Source organism: Ruditapes philippinarum, unplaced genomic scaffold (genome assembly GCF_026571515.1).
Source record: "Ruditapes philippinarum isolate M1 unplaced genomic scaffold, ASM2657151v2 ctg3791_1_1_1_1, whole genome shotgun sequence".
Lineage (NCBI taxonomy): Eukaryota > Metazoa > Mollusca > Bivalvia > Venerida > Veneridae > Ruditapes > Ruditapes philippinarum.
The window spans coordinates 96,747-111,896 of record NW_026866471.1 but is presented as its reverse complement, the minus strand read 5'-3'; the positions used below and the strand labels follow the sequence as shown (position 1 = coordinate 111,896).

At 31.6% G+C, this 15,150-nt stretch overlaps 1 protein-coding gene across 1 annotated transcript; it reads right to left on the bottom strand.

Annotated features, from left to right (window-relative positions):
* Nucleotides 1–1,717: 1,717 nt before the first annotated feature.
* Nucleotides 1,718–11,548, bottom strand: LOC132732588 (MICOS complex subunit MIC19-like). The gene is made up of 6 exons (XM_060719066.1): nt 11,396–11,548; nt 8,675–8,732; nt 6,639–6,721; nt 5,728–5,798; nt 2,871–3,006; nt 1,718–1,859 (listed from the first exon to the last, which is right to left on the bottom strand). The coding sequence occupies exons 1-6, from the start codon at nt 11,453–11,455 to the stop codon at nt 1,833–1,835; spliced, it is 435 nt and encodes a 144-aa protein (XP_060575049.1). The 5' UTR covers nt 11,456–11,548; the 3' UTR covers nt 1,718–1,832.
* Nucleotides 11,549–15,150: the final 3,602 nt, after the last annotated feature.

The following is a 15,150-nucleotide window of genomic DNA, read 5'->3' as shown; positions in this document are numbered from 1 at the left end:
CCCAATCTTAAATTTCCTGTTACCATGGCAATGGGGGGACGTCTCAAAATTGCCAAAAATCACTATTTTTGCATTGTTTTTTTCCATCAAAACGAATTTCAAAGTGCTTCAACTTCTATATGGATTGATATCGAGTAAAAAGCTTTTCAGGGTATAAATAGGGCATTTTTTCACCGTTTGAGGCTTCAAAAAGAGGGGAGAGGGGCAAAAAGCTGACAAAAAACATGTCAGGTAAATAACATTAAATTTATTTTGCATTCCGTTTGGTGATTTGTATCATCTATCAGGGATTTTTTTAAGGATTTTGGGAGCATGACCCATACCCATGGAATTGGGAATTTCTGCGGTGTTTTGTTAAAAATTGGGGAAAAAATGCAATGACTGAAATTTAACAGTGATTAATTTTAAATGGATGCAAACAATTACTGTCTAGGATGGCATCTTCAAACATTTAAGCACTATTACAGTGAAGGAGCCCTTATTTTCAAAGATTTTAGAAATTTTATTCAATATTTTTATTTAGTAACATTTATTTGGGAATATTTTCCTGTGGATTTGGAAAATATATACTATTTTCAATTGGGAATATGACCCAATACGGCTATAAAATTAGCCAAAAAAATCCCTGTCAATTAAAATCTTGCAGCGTCATCTTAATTTGATTTGAATACATATTTGTTTTCGAGTTTATGTCATTTAAAGGTAAAGTTGAAGTTAGATAGTTAAAGATACTGTCAGTAACTTAAATCTGTTGGCGCTATGGATGCACTGGTTATTAATGAATTGTTACAATTGGTCTTATTATTGTTTGTATGGAACAACAAAACTGAGAGTCATCAAATAGTATTTTTCACATCTTATTACTCATTTGTTGTTCACAGCTTTTTCTTGATAAGTGAAATTAGCCAATTATCTAAACTTACAATACCAAACTGACATCACTATAGCAAAATGTCATTATTTTCATGTCTCTTATATCAATATCTTCACATCTCTGCTGTTCAACAATAGTAATTTTGCTAGAAATAAAGTCAAATAATACCTGCAAGGTATTACTCGTTAATTATTTCATACATAGGACATGACAGATACATGTAGCAAAACAAGCTATCATTTATAATGATTTATGGTATTTGATAAGCTTTACATATGTCATTGTATGTTTGTCTAAACCAATCACAATGTCATATTCCACATAAATAGTGAAATTTAAAATGTACTTCGTCTTTAATCATAATTCATATACAGAATCATTAGAAAACTGACCAATGCCAATTTAATTACATGTAAAAGATAAGATAGGTCATTCTTGTTTGTTTTTTCTTCAAGAGAAGTCAAAATATTTATAGAAAATCAAATTTGAGAAAAATGAGCTAATATTTTAAGAAAAATTAAACAGATTCAAGATTCGAGTTTTAATTTACATGCTTTGAGAAATTAATGTTTTTGTTTTATTTTTGTTGAGGATCATCTCGGGATCATTCCTGTTTGATAAAAATCTACACAATGGTTATGATTTCACAAAAGCTCATATCTGCTGAGAACTTTGTGTCAAAGGGGAGCTAACAGGAATAAACAAGCAGGAAAATAATCCGGTAAGCTCAACACTTTCACAATGAACAGCTTCATTTCTTCAAGCCATGATACATAAAAACAACTTTTATCATCTCAAAGATATTATGTCAATAACATTTACAGAAAGAGGAAAACAGTTGGGGTTGTTTCATGTAATTTTAATATAACAAATAATGCACAAGTTGAGAAGTATCAAGTTACAATCAAGTATTTTATAAAATGTCTGCACACACACGTTAATGATGGATGTCTCAGTGTCACGTCTGCTTTGTCATAATGGCATTCTGTAAATGAGAAATACAGAAACATATTAGCATAGATTGTATTACAAAGATAAAATTAATTTCTCAAATAAATACAGCAGCTGAACGAATTTGTTTGAAGTGACAGACATACATACTGCATTGGTACACCTATGCTGTTACATCATATATCTATTTTATATCTCTTTACCTTATGCAGATTAATGAGATGTTGTATTTCATCAGTAAGATATAATCAATATCACACACTGCATGTAAACCACTACATCTGTACATTTATATAAAATATCTTATACTGAAATTTATCAGTAAGATAAAATCAGTATCACATCCTGTGTAACTTTATCTTCACTAGTAGTTTTATTTTATGTTCAGTATCTTTTCAATTCCATCTTCATCTTATTCTTATTAAATATCTATACTGGCATATTACTCATTCCACTGTGAAAACTTGTTATTTTATTTTATTCAGCAAATTTCTTAACTATGTTATCCCTTATTATTCATTTTACATACAGTCCACCTTCGATCATTGGAACTTGTAAAACATCTGCAAATTTGTTCTACATTAGTTCAAATATTTGGACAAAAGAAAAATATGTCTAGACAATTCTTAACAAGTGCATCATTTTGTTGAATTGGTCATATTTTTCTTTTTGGAAATATTTAGGAATTTTTATTTTTTTTATTTTTGAAAATAAATACCTTTTTGATAGCATAACCAACAACACAAAAAGATATTACATAAATAATATCGGAAAAAGTCATTTATTGAACAGATGCTGCTTGGAATTCATTTTTTCTTATGTTCTTTTTGGAGTTTTGAGGACAATCACACTCACTTCTATGCAACTTAAAAGTTGAGCACTTTAAAGCAATGGTAGTACTACCAAAGTTTAACTGTTTATACATGAATAAATAATATACACATTAATTTTGCAAACTGGTATACTGATTTTCATCAGATTTCATACTATATTTAGAATGAGTTTTGAATTAACCTAAAGAGATAAATGTTACAAAAGGAATTACCTCTCTAGCTTTTTGTACTGCCTCTGTAAATGCTTTAACTTGTCTAGAACAATTAAGTGGTTGTTTCATGTTATTTTGATAGCATTCATACACTTCCTGTTGAAGATCCTGGCAGACTGGTCCACCACTTTGTTTTCTGAAATAACAAAAAAAATATCATAGAACATTTAAACCAGTCTATTCAAAATTCTATTTCTAACATAAATGACATTCTGTTGGCTTATCATGGGAATTAGGTGTTGTTACAATCAAATAGATTATTATCATTATTTCTAAAGCAGCATGCCTCCATATTTTTGTGTATTTTCATTAAAATTTAGGAAGATCCTTGAACAAACCAGTTACAAACCACCCTCATATTTGACATGTGTTCTCTCCTCTTGATTTACTTGTAAATTTAGGAAGTCTTCAAAAAACTATAACTATTGTTGAAGATTATTGAGATTGTTTAAGGTACCCGTTATAACAAAAGAACTCATGTATGTGTCAAAAATGTGCACAGAAAACAAGCTATTACTCTATTAGTTACAGGATGTGGTAGAAATATTGTGATCAATTCAGGCATTTCTTACAAAAAAAAAACACACACACACAAAAAACCCCCAAAAACATTCAATACATAACATAAATATTATTACATTTTTTCAAATTTGTCACATTATTTTTCTTAAAATTGATTTGTTTTTTATATTTTATCTGGAGAAATGTAGCTTTAAAAGTAAACTTATAGATCTATCCCGTGAATCTAAAATAACATAGGCAAACAGGAATCATCAAAATGCCATCAAAATATTTGTATCTAAAGGCTTTCTACGCCATTTAATATCTGACACAAAGATGTCCAAACAAAAAAACAAGAAAACATTGGACAGTCCTTGTCATTTGGACAAAGTACATTAAACTTGACATATTAAGCATGCACATGCTGCAAATTTAATATACATGTATAAAGATAACTGTTTATCATTTTCTGGTGCTTAACTCTAAATGAGAATATAAAAATTAGATTAAAGGGCAGTTGCCTAGCTATTAAAATAGTTCTTTATGACTTGAACTTCATTCTGGATAGAAACATCAGCATTCTGTTGGCCCACATGCAAGTCAAATCAACTGTATGTAGGAGAAAAAGCTCACAGTCAAAGGTCATGGAAGTTGTTGTACAGAAATCAATAAGTCAATTTGACTCAGCCTTGCCAAGTGGAAAGTACAAATTTAAATAGAAAGCAAATTGCAATTTACATAATCTACCTCAGAATTCATAAATTTTACACCTATGATAACATATTAATAACATCTTTAAACTGATCCCACTTACATTATTATATACATGTAGATGTAGAAATATACATTCTTCAAAATAACATAATTAATATAATTCAAATGGTTCTTCATAATATTCAAGTGGTCACAAAAATAAAAATTTATAGCAACACGCCAGTCTTTTTTTCGTTATTTTTTTTACTACAGAAATAATATAAAATAATTTAATGTGCTGACTCATGTATTTAAATGACTGCATCAAGTAAAGTACATGTAAAATTGATATGTAAAACAATGAAAGCAACATTAACAGTGTCACAGTCTGTGTATGGTAAAGATTTTTTTTAATAGAGATAATAAAACAATATGACAAGATTCTATCTCATTTAACCTGTATGATACGTGGTCAGATAAACAGATGTTAGACTGCCGGGAAAGTTCACGAGTTCATTTTAAATTCAAATCTGCTGTTATCAATCAATGCACTCTTTTATGGCCACATGTCCTTATATAAGGCCACATGTCCCTATATGTACATTACAATATCTTTTCTTCGTAGCTTTTCACCAAACAAATGAAAATGTCACTATGTCACATATTAAGATTAAAAGTTCACAAATTGTGACAAATTGAAGCCATGTTAAATAAATTAGTTCTAGCTTGTATTAACAGATTTCATAAAATTCTAAGGAAAAGCAAATTTAAATGGCTTCAGTAAGTGACAAAGTTGTTTTATTTTGTTTTTCATGATATAAAGATAGTTGCGATGTAAGAGAAATATGTATCAACACTTTCAAATTAAATTACATAAAATACTAACAGACAGATGAAATTCTATGATCATTGTTTATTCATCAGATTATTGGTTTTTATTTATAAAATTTTAAGCTTAATTGCAAAACAAGTTCTTGCAACTTATATTAATCGCTTTCCATTCAGCAGAATCAGCTAGTACTGGTCTAATATGAAGATACATGGTTGTGAACAGAGTAGGGCTTGTATGTACCTACAATCCCTGGGTTGAGAGGCAGACACCTCAACCACTAGGTCACCTCTCCCCCCCATCAGATCAGACACTGTAAATTCATATATTGCAACTTTCTTGCTTTTGGTTGAAAAAGACCTTAGGTGCCCTTACATGTTTTATTACAGGCACAGCATACACACAAGTAGAAACACAGAACCTTGTAGAGTCTCAGCACTTAACCTTCATTAGCATACACAGTTACAAACAACAGACAGCTTATCATTGAACATATACTGATTTTCAAACCATTAACATTATATTTTTGGGGGTTACAAAATGTTAAGATCATATGGCAATTTTGCACCTTGACTGGTGGAGGAAGACCAAGTGCCTTTCTGTATATTTTTTCAGGCCCATTTGAAACGGGCAACTCAGTAGAACCATCAACGTTCCATAAACTACCTTCCTCACATCAAAGAATCCAAAGTGAGTCCCTGTCGGGATTTGAATAGTGAATCACAATGGTAAGAGGAAAAAGGGTTGAAGTCAAGGATCTTTACCAGTTAGCCACAGACATGCCCCCCCCCCCCCCAGAAACCATTAACATGTTCTCCTACTAAGAATACTTACATAAATTTCGCTTCTACCTCTCGTATAGCACGTTCAAACTCTGCTGCTTTTATCCTGTGTGTTTCTGAACTCTGAAGCGAAGAAAAAAAAGACTTGTTTCAACATCAGCATAACTGACTGAACTTTCATTGCTAGTTTATGACTTTTTACTACAGTGAACATTGACTGATAAATCAAGTTTTCTTTAATTAAGCATTTTTTCCTTCAAATGGATAAAAATATCTTTTTTTTTTTAATATACACTTCAAAATTTTCAATATGTTCAATTCAGCCTTATCATTCAATTACATACTACTGTAAATTCTTACAAATATAACTTCGAAATATTATATCTGAAAAATTTAAATATTTTATCTCACAGTTTTAAATATTTAGAACTAAAAGTAGCAAAGAGAAACAGAACTGTTCCCAGTTGCTCTGTTTGGACAATTTACTTTCTTCCCATTAAATGTTTTCAAGTGATCTCAAAATAATCTATTTTAACTTGATATATAATACAAGTCATTAACATTTACTCCGTACTTAACTTAAAAAAAATAAAAGATAATTTTATTTATAAATGAAAATAAATGTAAATTATATATGATACTCCCCACTGGAATGGCATACCCACAGATATCACAATCTGAACATGTGTTAATTTGCATAAGTAGCACCGCCTACAAACATGGCAGACTGACCTAAATGTTATTGCTTTTGATCAATGACTTAACTTTGACAGATATTTGTCTTTAAAGGAAAGATGTGGCAGTCAGTGTCCTTTTATTTCTAAGAAAACTTCCAGAAATATATGTATGAAGGTACCCAAGAGCACCACCCTAATTTCAAGTGGTTTTTTTCTTGTTTGTTTTGTTTTTTAATAAATAGATAAATGTACAATGTACAATGTAAGCTGAAAGTAAAGTTCTTACAGCCTTTGTTATTCTTTGCCTGTATTCTTTTTCTATTTGGTGTTTGATGGCATCAATTTGTTCTTGAGTCAGTTCTTGGCTTTCTGGAATACAAAATACAAAAATAATATTATAAGTTAAGAAGGGGCAAACTCAAAAAACATAGCTTTCAGAATAATGTCCCTTGTCTTTTAGCTGTACCTTGTTATGATAGACAAGTATATCTATTTTCTAATTATACCTTTGACAGTTTTGAAATCATTCTACTAAATAAGTAATTGTGAAATTGTGACATAAATTCTTAGTTAAAAAGGGACAGCACTCTAAAAATATAGCTTTCAGAAAAATACCCTTTATGTTGAACTGCACCTTGAAAAGCAATTATTTCAGGTTTATACCATTACAAGCTATAAATGTAATAGCTCTTTAGGTTATTAAACTTGAATTATCATCTGCATACTCTACACACAAAAACTTGAGGAAGTTGAAACAAGAGCTGTCTTTCTGTCCAGAACACAGCATGCTTCATTTTTCAAGCATGCCTCTAGATTCACAGGTGCTCGTCCAGTCTTGGTGCCCATATAAAAAAATGAAGTTTTAAAAAAAAAAATTTGAAAAAAAAAAATTTGAAAAAAAAAAAACCATCAAAATTACTATTTTGGGTTGAGTGTAAGAAAAAAAAAATTTGAAAAAAAATATTTTTTTTCCTATTTACTTTTACTACGAAAAGGTCACCTAGTCGCCGTAACGCTACGGAGCTTTACTAGGACACACTGTGGAACAACCACAATGTCAAGTTCTGTAACAATAAAAGCTATTTTGCTACTCTTTACACATTGTGCATTTAGAAAATTGTTAACATTATTATTGTACCTTACATACAATCTTGAATAACTTACATTTTAACTCGGACACTCCAATTTGTTAAAATTTTGCAAAACAACAGTGATTGTCGGCCATTTTGTCGAAATCGAAAGTACAAAACATACACCGTACTGTTTCGCTGTTCTGGTCCCCTATGACTACGTTCGCTGAACAATAGACAACAGTAACCAATAAATTGATGGTTACCGTTGTCTACTGTTCCTCGCACGTAGTCGTAGGAAACCAGGAGAGCGAAACAGTACGATGTATGTTTTGTACTTTCGGTTTTGACAAAATGGCCGACCATCAACGGAATTTTGCAAGATTTTAACAAATTGGAGTGTCGGAGTTAAAATGTAAATTATTTAAGATTGTATGTAAGGTAGATGAAGAATGTAAACAATTTTCTAAATGCATGATGTGTAAAGAGTAGCAAAATAGCTTGTTTTGCTACAGAACTCGACATTGTGATTGTTCCACAGTGTGTCCTAGTAAAGCTCCGTAGCGTTACGGCGACTAGGTGACCTTTTCGTAGTAATGGTATATAGGAAAAAAATTTTTTTTTTCAAATTTTTTTTTTCTTACACTCAACCCAAAATAGAATCTAGTAATTTTGATGTTTTTTTTTTTTTCAAAATTTTTTTTCAAATTTTTTTTTTTAAAAACTTCATTTTTTTTAATGGGCACCAAGACTGGACGAGCACCTGTGTCTAGATTCATACTAATTTTTTATGAAAATTTTAAAAATGTATTTAAAAGAAATGTATTATGAAGTGAACAAAAAAATAATACATGTATAAATATTACATTTAATGGCACATACAATTCAAGAAAATTAACTTAACCATGTCAGAATACGCAAAAATAGCCCTAACTGAGTTAGTTATGCAGTAGAAATATGGTGACCAATTCTGCAAAATCACTTTAAATCAGACATTATTCACACATAACATGTAAATTAAAATGGAGTATTTTTAATTTTCTTATATTTGTACATTTTTCTCAAATTTGATTTCCTTAAAATATGTTGGTTCATCTGGAGGCATAAAGCTTTGACATCAAAAGCATTGTTGAGTTTCATTTAAATAGCTTGCATAATTTATAAGATGATGCTAGATAAAGTAACATTTGTTTCAAGTGCTAAAAGTAAAAATTTCATCCCTGTTAGATTTTATATTCCTCATAGATAATACCTCCTGAAGTGTTCCTTTCTGGTTGACCAAGCAATCTTCTTTCAACATCTTCAGAAATCTAAAAAAAACACAACAAAACAATGATAAACAAAAACTCTTAGAAATAAAAACTGTATGAGCAAAAGTGTTAAAATTTATTCAGCACTGGTGACTTTGACCCAAACCTTCACCAAAAGTAAGAGTATTTCTATCCATAGTATCTACCCACCAAATATGAATGACATTGGTCTATAAATAAACTGGCTAAGATAAATGTTTAATATGAAAAGCGCAACAGAACTACTGAAGGATGGGGTGGCATTAAGCACAAGAAACATCGACCAAAGAGACTACTAATTCAATTAAAAATAAGTGGACCACAAAAGATACATTTTTTATGTACATAGTCCAACCAAATATTGATTTGTGGCACCAAAACTGTAAAAGTCATATAGGGCTTTCCAGGCAGACCTCCAGGTATAAATACTTTGTACATGTTGTAAGATATGAAGGTATGAAATTCAAATAAGGAAATCAATTTGGTTTGAAGTACATCATTTAAGTAATTAAGACAAAGAAATATACTTAAAGATATTTTACTGTAAAAAAGACTTAATTAAACCAGAAATCATTATGTGGACAGCAGGGTGTGTAGATACTTTGTATAGTCTAGCTAAAAAGTATCCTAATACTTCCATTTTTAATCTGATCCACTGTTTGATTCAGCATAGAAATGCAAGTCCTATAAATACAACATCACTTTGAAGTATTTTTGCTTCTTGGCAAGTAAGGCTTGCCCAATTTGGACTACCAACTAGCTGATACATAATTATGTCATAGAAGATTTACAGACAGTTCATGCAAACATGTTAACTGCAAAAATTAATGAAAAGTTACTAAACAATATTAGAATAAACATATAAAATATGATAAACAAGATCAGCAAGGAAAGGTGGCGTTCAATGAACTTTATTTTTGTTGAATTAATAACCTTATGAAAAAAATTGGTTGATTTTGGGGGGTGAAGTGTCTTTGTGGTAAATGTCTTGAGGGGTGAAGTGTCTTCAAAATTGGGTATGACTAAATACCGAATATGGTTCAAAATTTGAGGAGTGAAGTGTCTGTGGAACGAAAATTATGTCTGGTTCCCGTATAATAGAAATGAATATATAGATCTATATAATTGTAACAGATCGTGGCTAAAAATTAAATGTGTCACTTTCGACAAAAACTAAATGAAAATGTTTCATGCAAAATGTATTTTACTTTAACGAAAATTAATTAATTTTAGTCATAGGTGTTCGGCGCGATGATTGGTCACTACCCCCGCACCCCACCCCTCACCCCCACTCTACAGCCCTCCTACCTCTCAAAACCATGTAAAATACAGTATTTTTCATTTGAAACATGTTTTAATATTTGGTTTATGCTTTTAATTCAATAACCTTCATTTCCTACAAAAAATAAAAAATTGATACATATATATTTAGTAAAGGTATGCAACTCGCCGCTCAATTTTCAGCACTCATCTTAATATGAACTCCATAACTTCAACATTTTTTCACCAATTTTCAATATCTTGGTACCAAATGGCAGGGAATTGATTACTCTTAAAGGAAATAAAGCTGTCATTACGATCATTTCAAGTTATCAGAAGATGTGTAATCTCAAAGTCACCGCAAGTGTAACTCGACAGTGATCTGACCGCTGGGTTTTCTTCAAAATTACCCGACTAAACGGCAGTTTATTCGAAATGAATGAATATTTCATTGTATTGCGCATATAAATATGATCAAATTATATTATTATTTGTAATAACTGTTCAATCAAAACATCTTATAAAACTATAACAAACCTTTTTTCCGATATGCCAAATTCTCCAATCCAAAATGAAAGTACACATGTATAAACGGAAGCATTCGTATGGAGTATTTTCATTGGTCGTGTGAAAACCTTAGACCAATGAAAATTCTCCGTACAATAAATTAAGAGGAGAGCACTCTGTAGAACTATTACTTGCATTATAATTTGGAATTTAACATATAGGAAAAAAGGTTTGTTATAGTTTTATAAGATGTTTTGATTGAACAGTTATTACAAATAATAATATAATTTGATCATATTTATATGCACAATACAATGAAATATTCATTCATTTCGAATAAACTGCCGTTTAGTCGGGTAATTTTGAAGAAAACCCAGCGGTCAGATCACTGTCGAGTTACACTTGCGGTGAATTTGAGATTACACATCTTTGGATAACTTGAATTGATCGTAATGACAGCTTTATTTCCTTTAAGAGTAATCAATTCCCTGCCATTTGGTACCAAGATATTGAAAATTGGTGAAAAAATGTTGAAGTTATGGAGTTCATATTAAGATGAGTGCTGAAAAATGAGCGGCGAGTTGCATACCTTTACTAAATATATATGTATCAATTTTTTATTTTTTGTGGGAAATGAAGGTAATTGAATAAAAAGCATAAACCAAATATGAAAACATGTTTCAAATGAAAAATACTATATTTTACATGGTTTTGAGAGGTAGGAGGGCTGTAGAGTGGGTGAGGTGGGAGGGGGGGTTGCCGGGGTAGTGACCAATCAACGCGCCGAACACCTACGATTTTAGTCGCGTGCATGTTTCCATAAATTTTACCCCACCCATCATTTTATAACACGACCTTGAATTAAAGCAGTTTCGACTTAATTTTCTATGGTTTACAATAAGATTCAATGTTCTTACAACAACAGCATTTGGTTGGTTATCTATAACAATTTGGCGAGTGCTCTGAGAACCACCCATTGTTGAAAAATTATATACTTCTTCAATTAAATTGACCGGATGCGGTTGCACTTTTTCGTCCTTCAATAATTCGTACCAATAACAACATTATTCTATAATTTGTACCATGTAATAAAACAATGCAACGTCTGAAAAATTGATTGATTCCCGAACAAGCAATTTCTACCTGTTTTCATCCATGCTGTTGCTTTGATCTGCTTTCTCTTCTATTTATAGTTATAGACAAACATAAACACATTATTACCTCCCTTTATTTTGACAAAAATATTAACTTGTTACATTTTGATATCGAACGTTAGATTAAAAGATTACCTTTTTTTGTAATTATAATAATTGAAGAACTTATTAGATGCCTTTGATAATTTTTGTTATTTAAACTTGTATAATTTGATTTAATGAACATGTAATACCCCCCCCCCCCCCCCCCAATAAAACCCAGCACAACAGGACAATCAGCAATTAAAGGAGACCAACAAGACACCAAATCACAAGGGCAAAGTACGGACGGGGCGTTGGTTTTGGAGTTCCCTTTGGCAAAGTGCCTACCAGAATTACATTTTGTAGTCATAATCATAATGCACCCAGTTAGGTTAAAGCAACGTATATGCATGCTCATTTTCATGAAAATTTTGAAAATGTATTTAAAACTAAAATATTGTGAAGTGAACAAAAAAGTAATTAAACATTGCAAACGGCACTTATAATTCAAGTAAATTACGGAAAAGATGTAAAAAAAAACATGCAAAAATAGAAATATGGTGATAAATATTGAAAAATCAGTCCTTATAATAATCGCACACAACATATAAATTATTACTTAAATCTTTATATTTTATTACTTTTCTTAAAAACTTCATAAATTTTTTCCAAGTTTGAGTTATCTAAATTATATTTTGTCACGGATTTATATTTATGTAATATAAATCCGTGATTTTGTCCACAAAATAATATGGATATTACGGTTGCTGAGGGCATTACGTTGTCTTTTTCGAAAGCCATGGTAAGGTTTCATTCTAAGAATTAGTTTATACGAATTTGTTTTAGTTCATTTGTGTTGGAAGAAATAAGTTTATTCAAGTTCCGTTCCTCGAACCAACCAGTACTAAGCAAAGAGTAAAGTTTCTTGCTCAAGGAAACTACGACTTGAGGTTGAACCCACGCGGAAAACATAGAATACTTAGTCTAGTCCGACGCGTTAACCAATCGGCCATGCCGCCATTATAACATTCTAAAATTTTACATTCAAATATGAATGCATTTAAGCACGTACAATTTAGTTCTTCATAGGTTTCACTGACTGTTTTTGTTCCATCAAGGTAATCACCTGCAACAAAATTTAATATACAAAGTTCCAGTCCCCTTGTCCAATCCTGGCATTGTCATAGTCTTTTAGGTATACGATGAAGGACTGGAATATTGCAGACTCTAAGTATTTGTGCTGAAGAAATTTTCGGCCTGAAAGGTAATTTTGAAGGAGTCACAAGGGGCGCGGTCAGGCGAATACGGAGGATGCAGTAGCACAACTTTTTCTGCTTCAGATAGTATATTTTGTTTGTGTCCCTTATTGTTTTCTCGTCTATGGTGAGAATTTCCCCTTTGTCCCTGGTTTTATTTCCCCCCCGCCCCCTTCCCCGAATCTCCTATCCCCTTAATTCCCCTATTCCATTTCACTTTGTGGGCCTATTATTAAATCATTTATTTGTTTTTCTTTGATTTTCTTATCAGTTATTATGTATCATTTTAGTGTTTAGCCTGTCCGTGCTCTGTCTCGCGCTGTCCATTTTTTGTTTGGGGTCCTCCCGGGCTCCTTGCCACTGGTTCTTGTTGCTGAGTCGTGTGTGGTTGCGTTCATTGAACGCGATCTTGTTTATCATATTTTGCACTATAGACGCCTTGTGCGATGACGCTTAAAATGTCATGCAGTAATCTGACATTGGCCTTACCGTTTGCGGGTCATCGTTTTTGAAAGTATTTGTTTAGTTTTCGAAGAACTTTTGTCTTGTAAAATCAAGGAATAGCAATCTGAATGGCGGACCATCACTTGTAAAGAAAATGGCATACATTACCTTCTGTGTACTGATGGTCCTTTTTGCAATACATGGTCTTTTACCAGACTTTGAAGCCGAAATCTTAATTTTTTTTGGTGTTTTTCTTTTGGCCAATTCTTCGTCACCAGTGACGGCATTTCCAAAAGACAGTGCATTGTAATTTGCAAAAAAAAAAAAAACAAAAAAAAAAAAAACAAAAAAAAAAAACAAAAAAAACAAGGCGTATTGCACACGAGCCTTTTTCTGCTTATCTGTATAGCACATTCTTTCTCATCTTCAAATCACGCTGATCCTAATGAGATGCAAGCGATACTAGCTATTTGTCTAGTGGTGTTTCTTGCATCGGTTTTAACTATTTCTTTCACATTAGCAACCATGCATATTGACAAATGTTGCTGTTTTAGGCCGGCGGGCATGATGTGGTGCATCTTTAGTCGAAATTAACCAACATTTCAACTCATTAGGAATAGTTGATGAAAACGACGTTTCATTTTGGCTTTACACCCTATGCCAAGTAGGTAACGATTTTTAATATAATTTTTATGTAATTATTATTTTTATATAATTCGTATCACAGTTTACGAGTATAGACAATATATAGCGAGCTATAAACACGGCTTTAAATTGAATGCAGTATGTAAAGCTAATTAATATGTCTATCTACTCGATAGCCTTCATTTTCTTTGTTGATTTTTTCTCACACAATATTGAACAATACAACGTTCTGTACATTAATATTCGTACACTCCTCGTAACATTCTAAGATGAAGCAATGTAGTTTTACAGCTTTTGCTCGAAAGCACTGCTGATTGGTCATTAATTATAAAGTTGTAAGTCAGCAGGTTTGCTTAAATTTACCGTAATATTAAAGCTTATTTAAGGATAAGATGCTATTCTATTGAAAAATTATGTAGCTAAGCTAGTAGATGTGTTCCTGTGATAAGGGGGTCTTTTATAACGGACTCAAAAACCATGTAGCTTAAAAACTGGATAAAGTGTGATCCCTCGGAAGCTTTAATCACAGCAAAGTTCATGTGATTCGAGAGTCTTTTACAGAACATGCATATCCTCACATTTGAGTTGGAACCGGTACATGAGCAGATTAGAGTGTTTTGACAGTATCGTGAGATTTAAAATTCAGTGAATCAAATCTATCGAACTTGACAGAAGTTTTATGTGTAATGTTGAATTCTGCTACAGTGGACGGTATCTTGCACATCCAGTATCGTCCATGAACAAGCTTAATGATCACCAAATAAAGTTTTTATGAATATGTGCGCACTATATGAGAAAACAATGGAAGTGGAAGAAAATATAGACAATGTTTTTTTTTAATTTTGCGGCTTGCATATCACAGAAAAAATGTCAAAAGGCAAATAAAAAAAATATACAAGCAACATATTCTAGGGGTGATTATACCGTATTCACGTAAGAAATACATATATTTTATACATAACACTCAATTCGTGCAGACATGTTAAATAATGAAATTGATCTCCGGTACCAGTAGTCGATTTACAAATGACGCCGATCCCTGATAGGTGATATACTTCAACACCAGTAACGAAATTAGTGCCTTTCTATAAACCTTGTTTTTCTGTCATTGAAAATATCATTCCTGTGTTAAATAAATACAGTATTAAATGC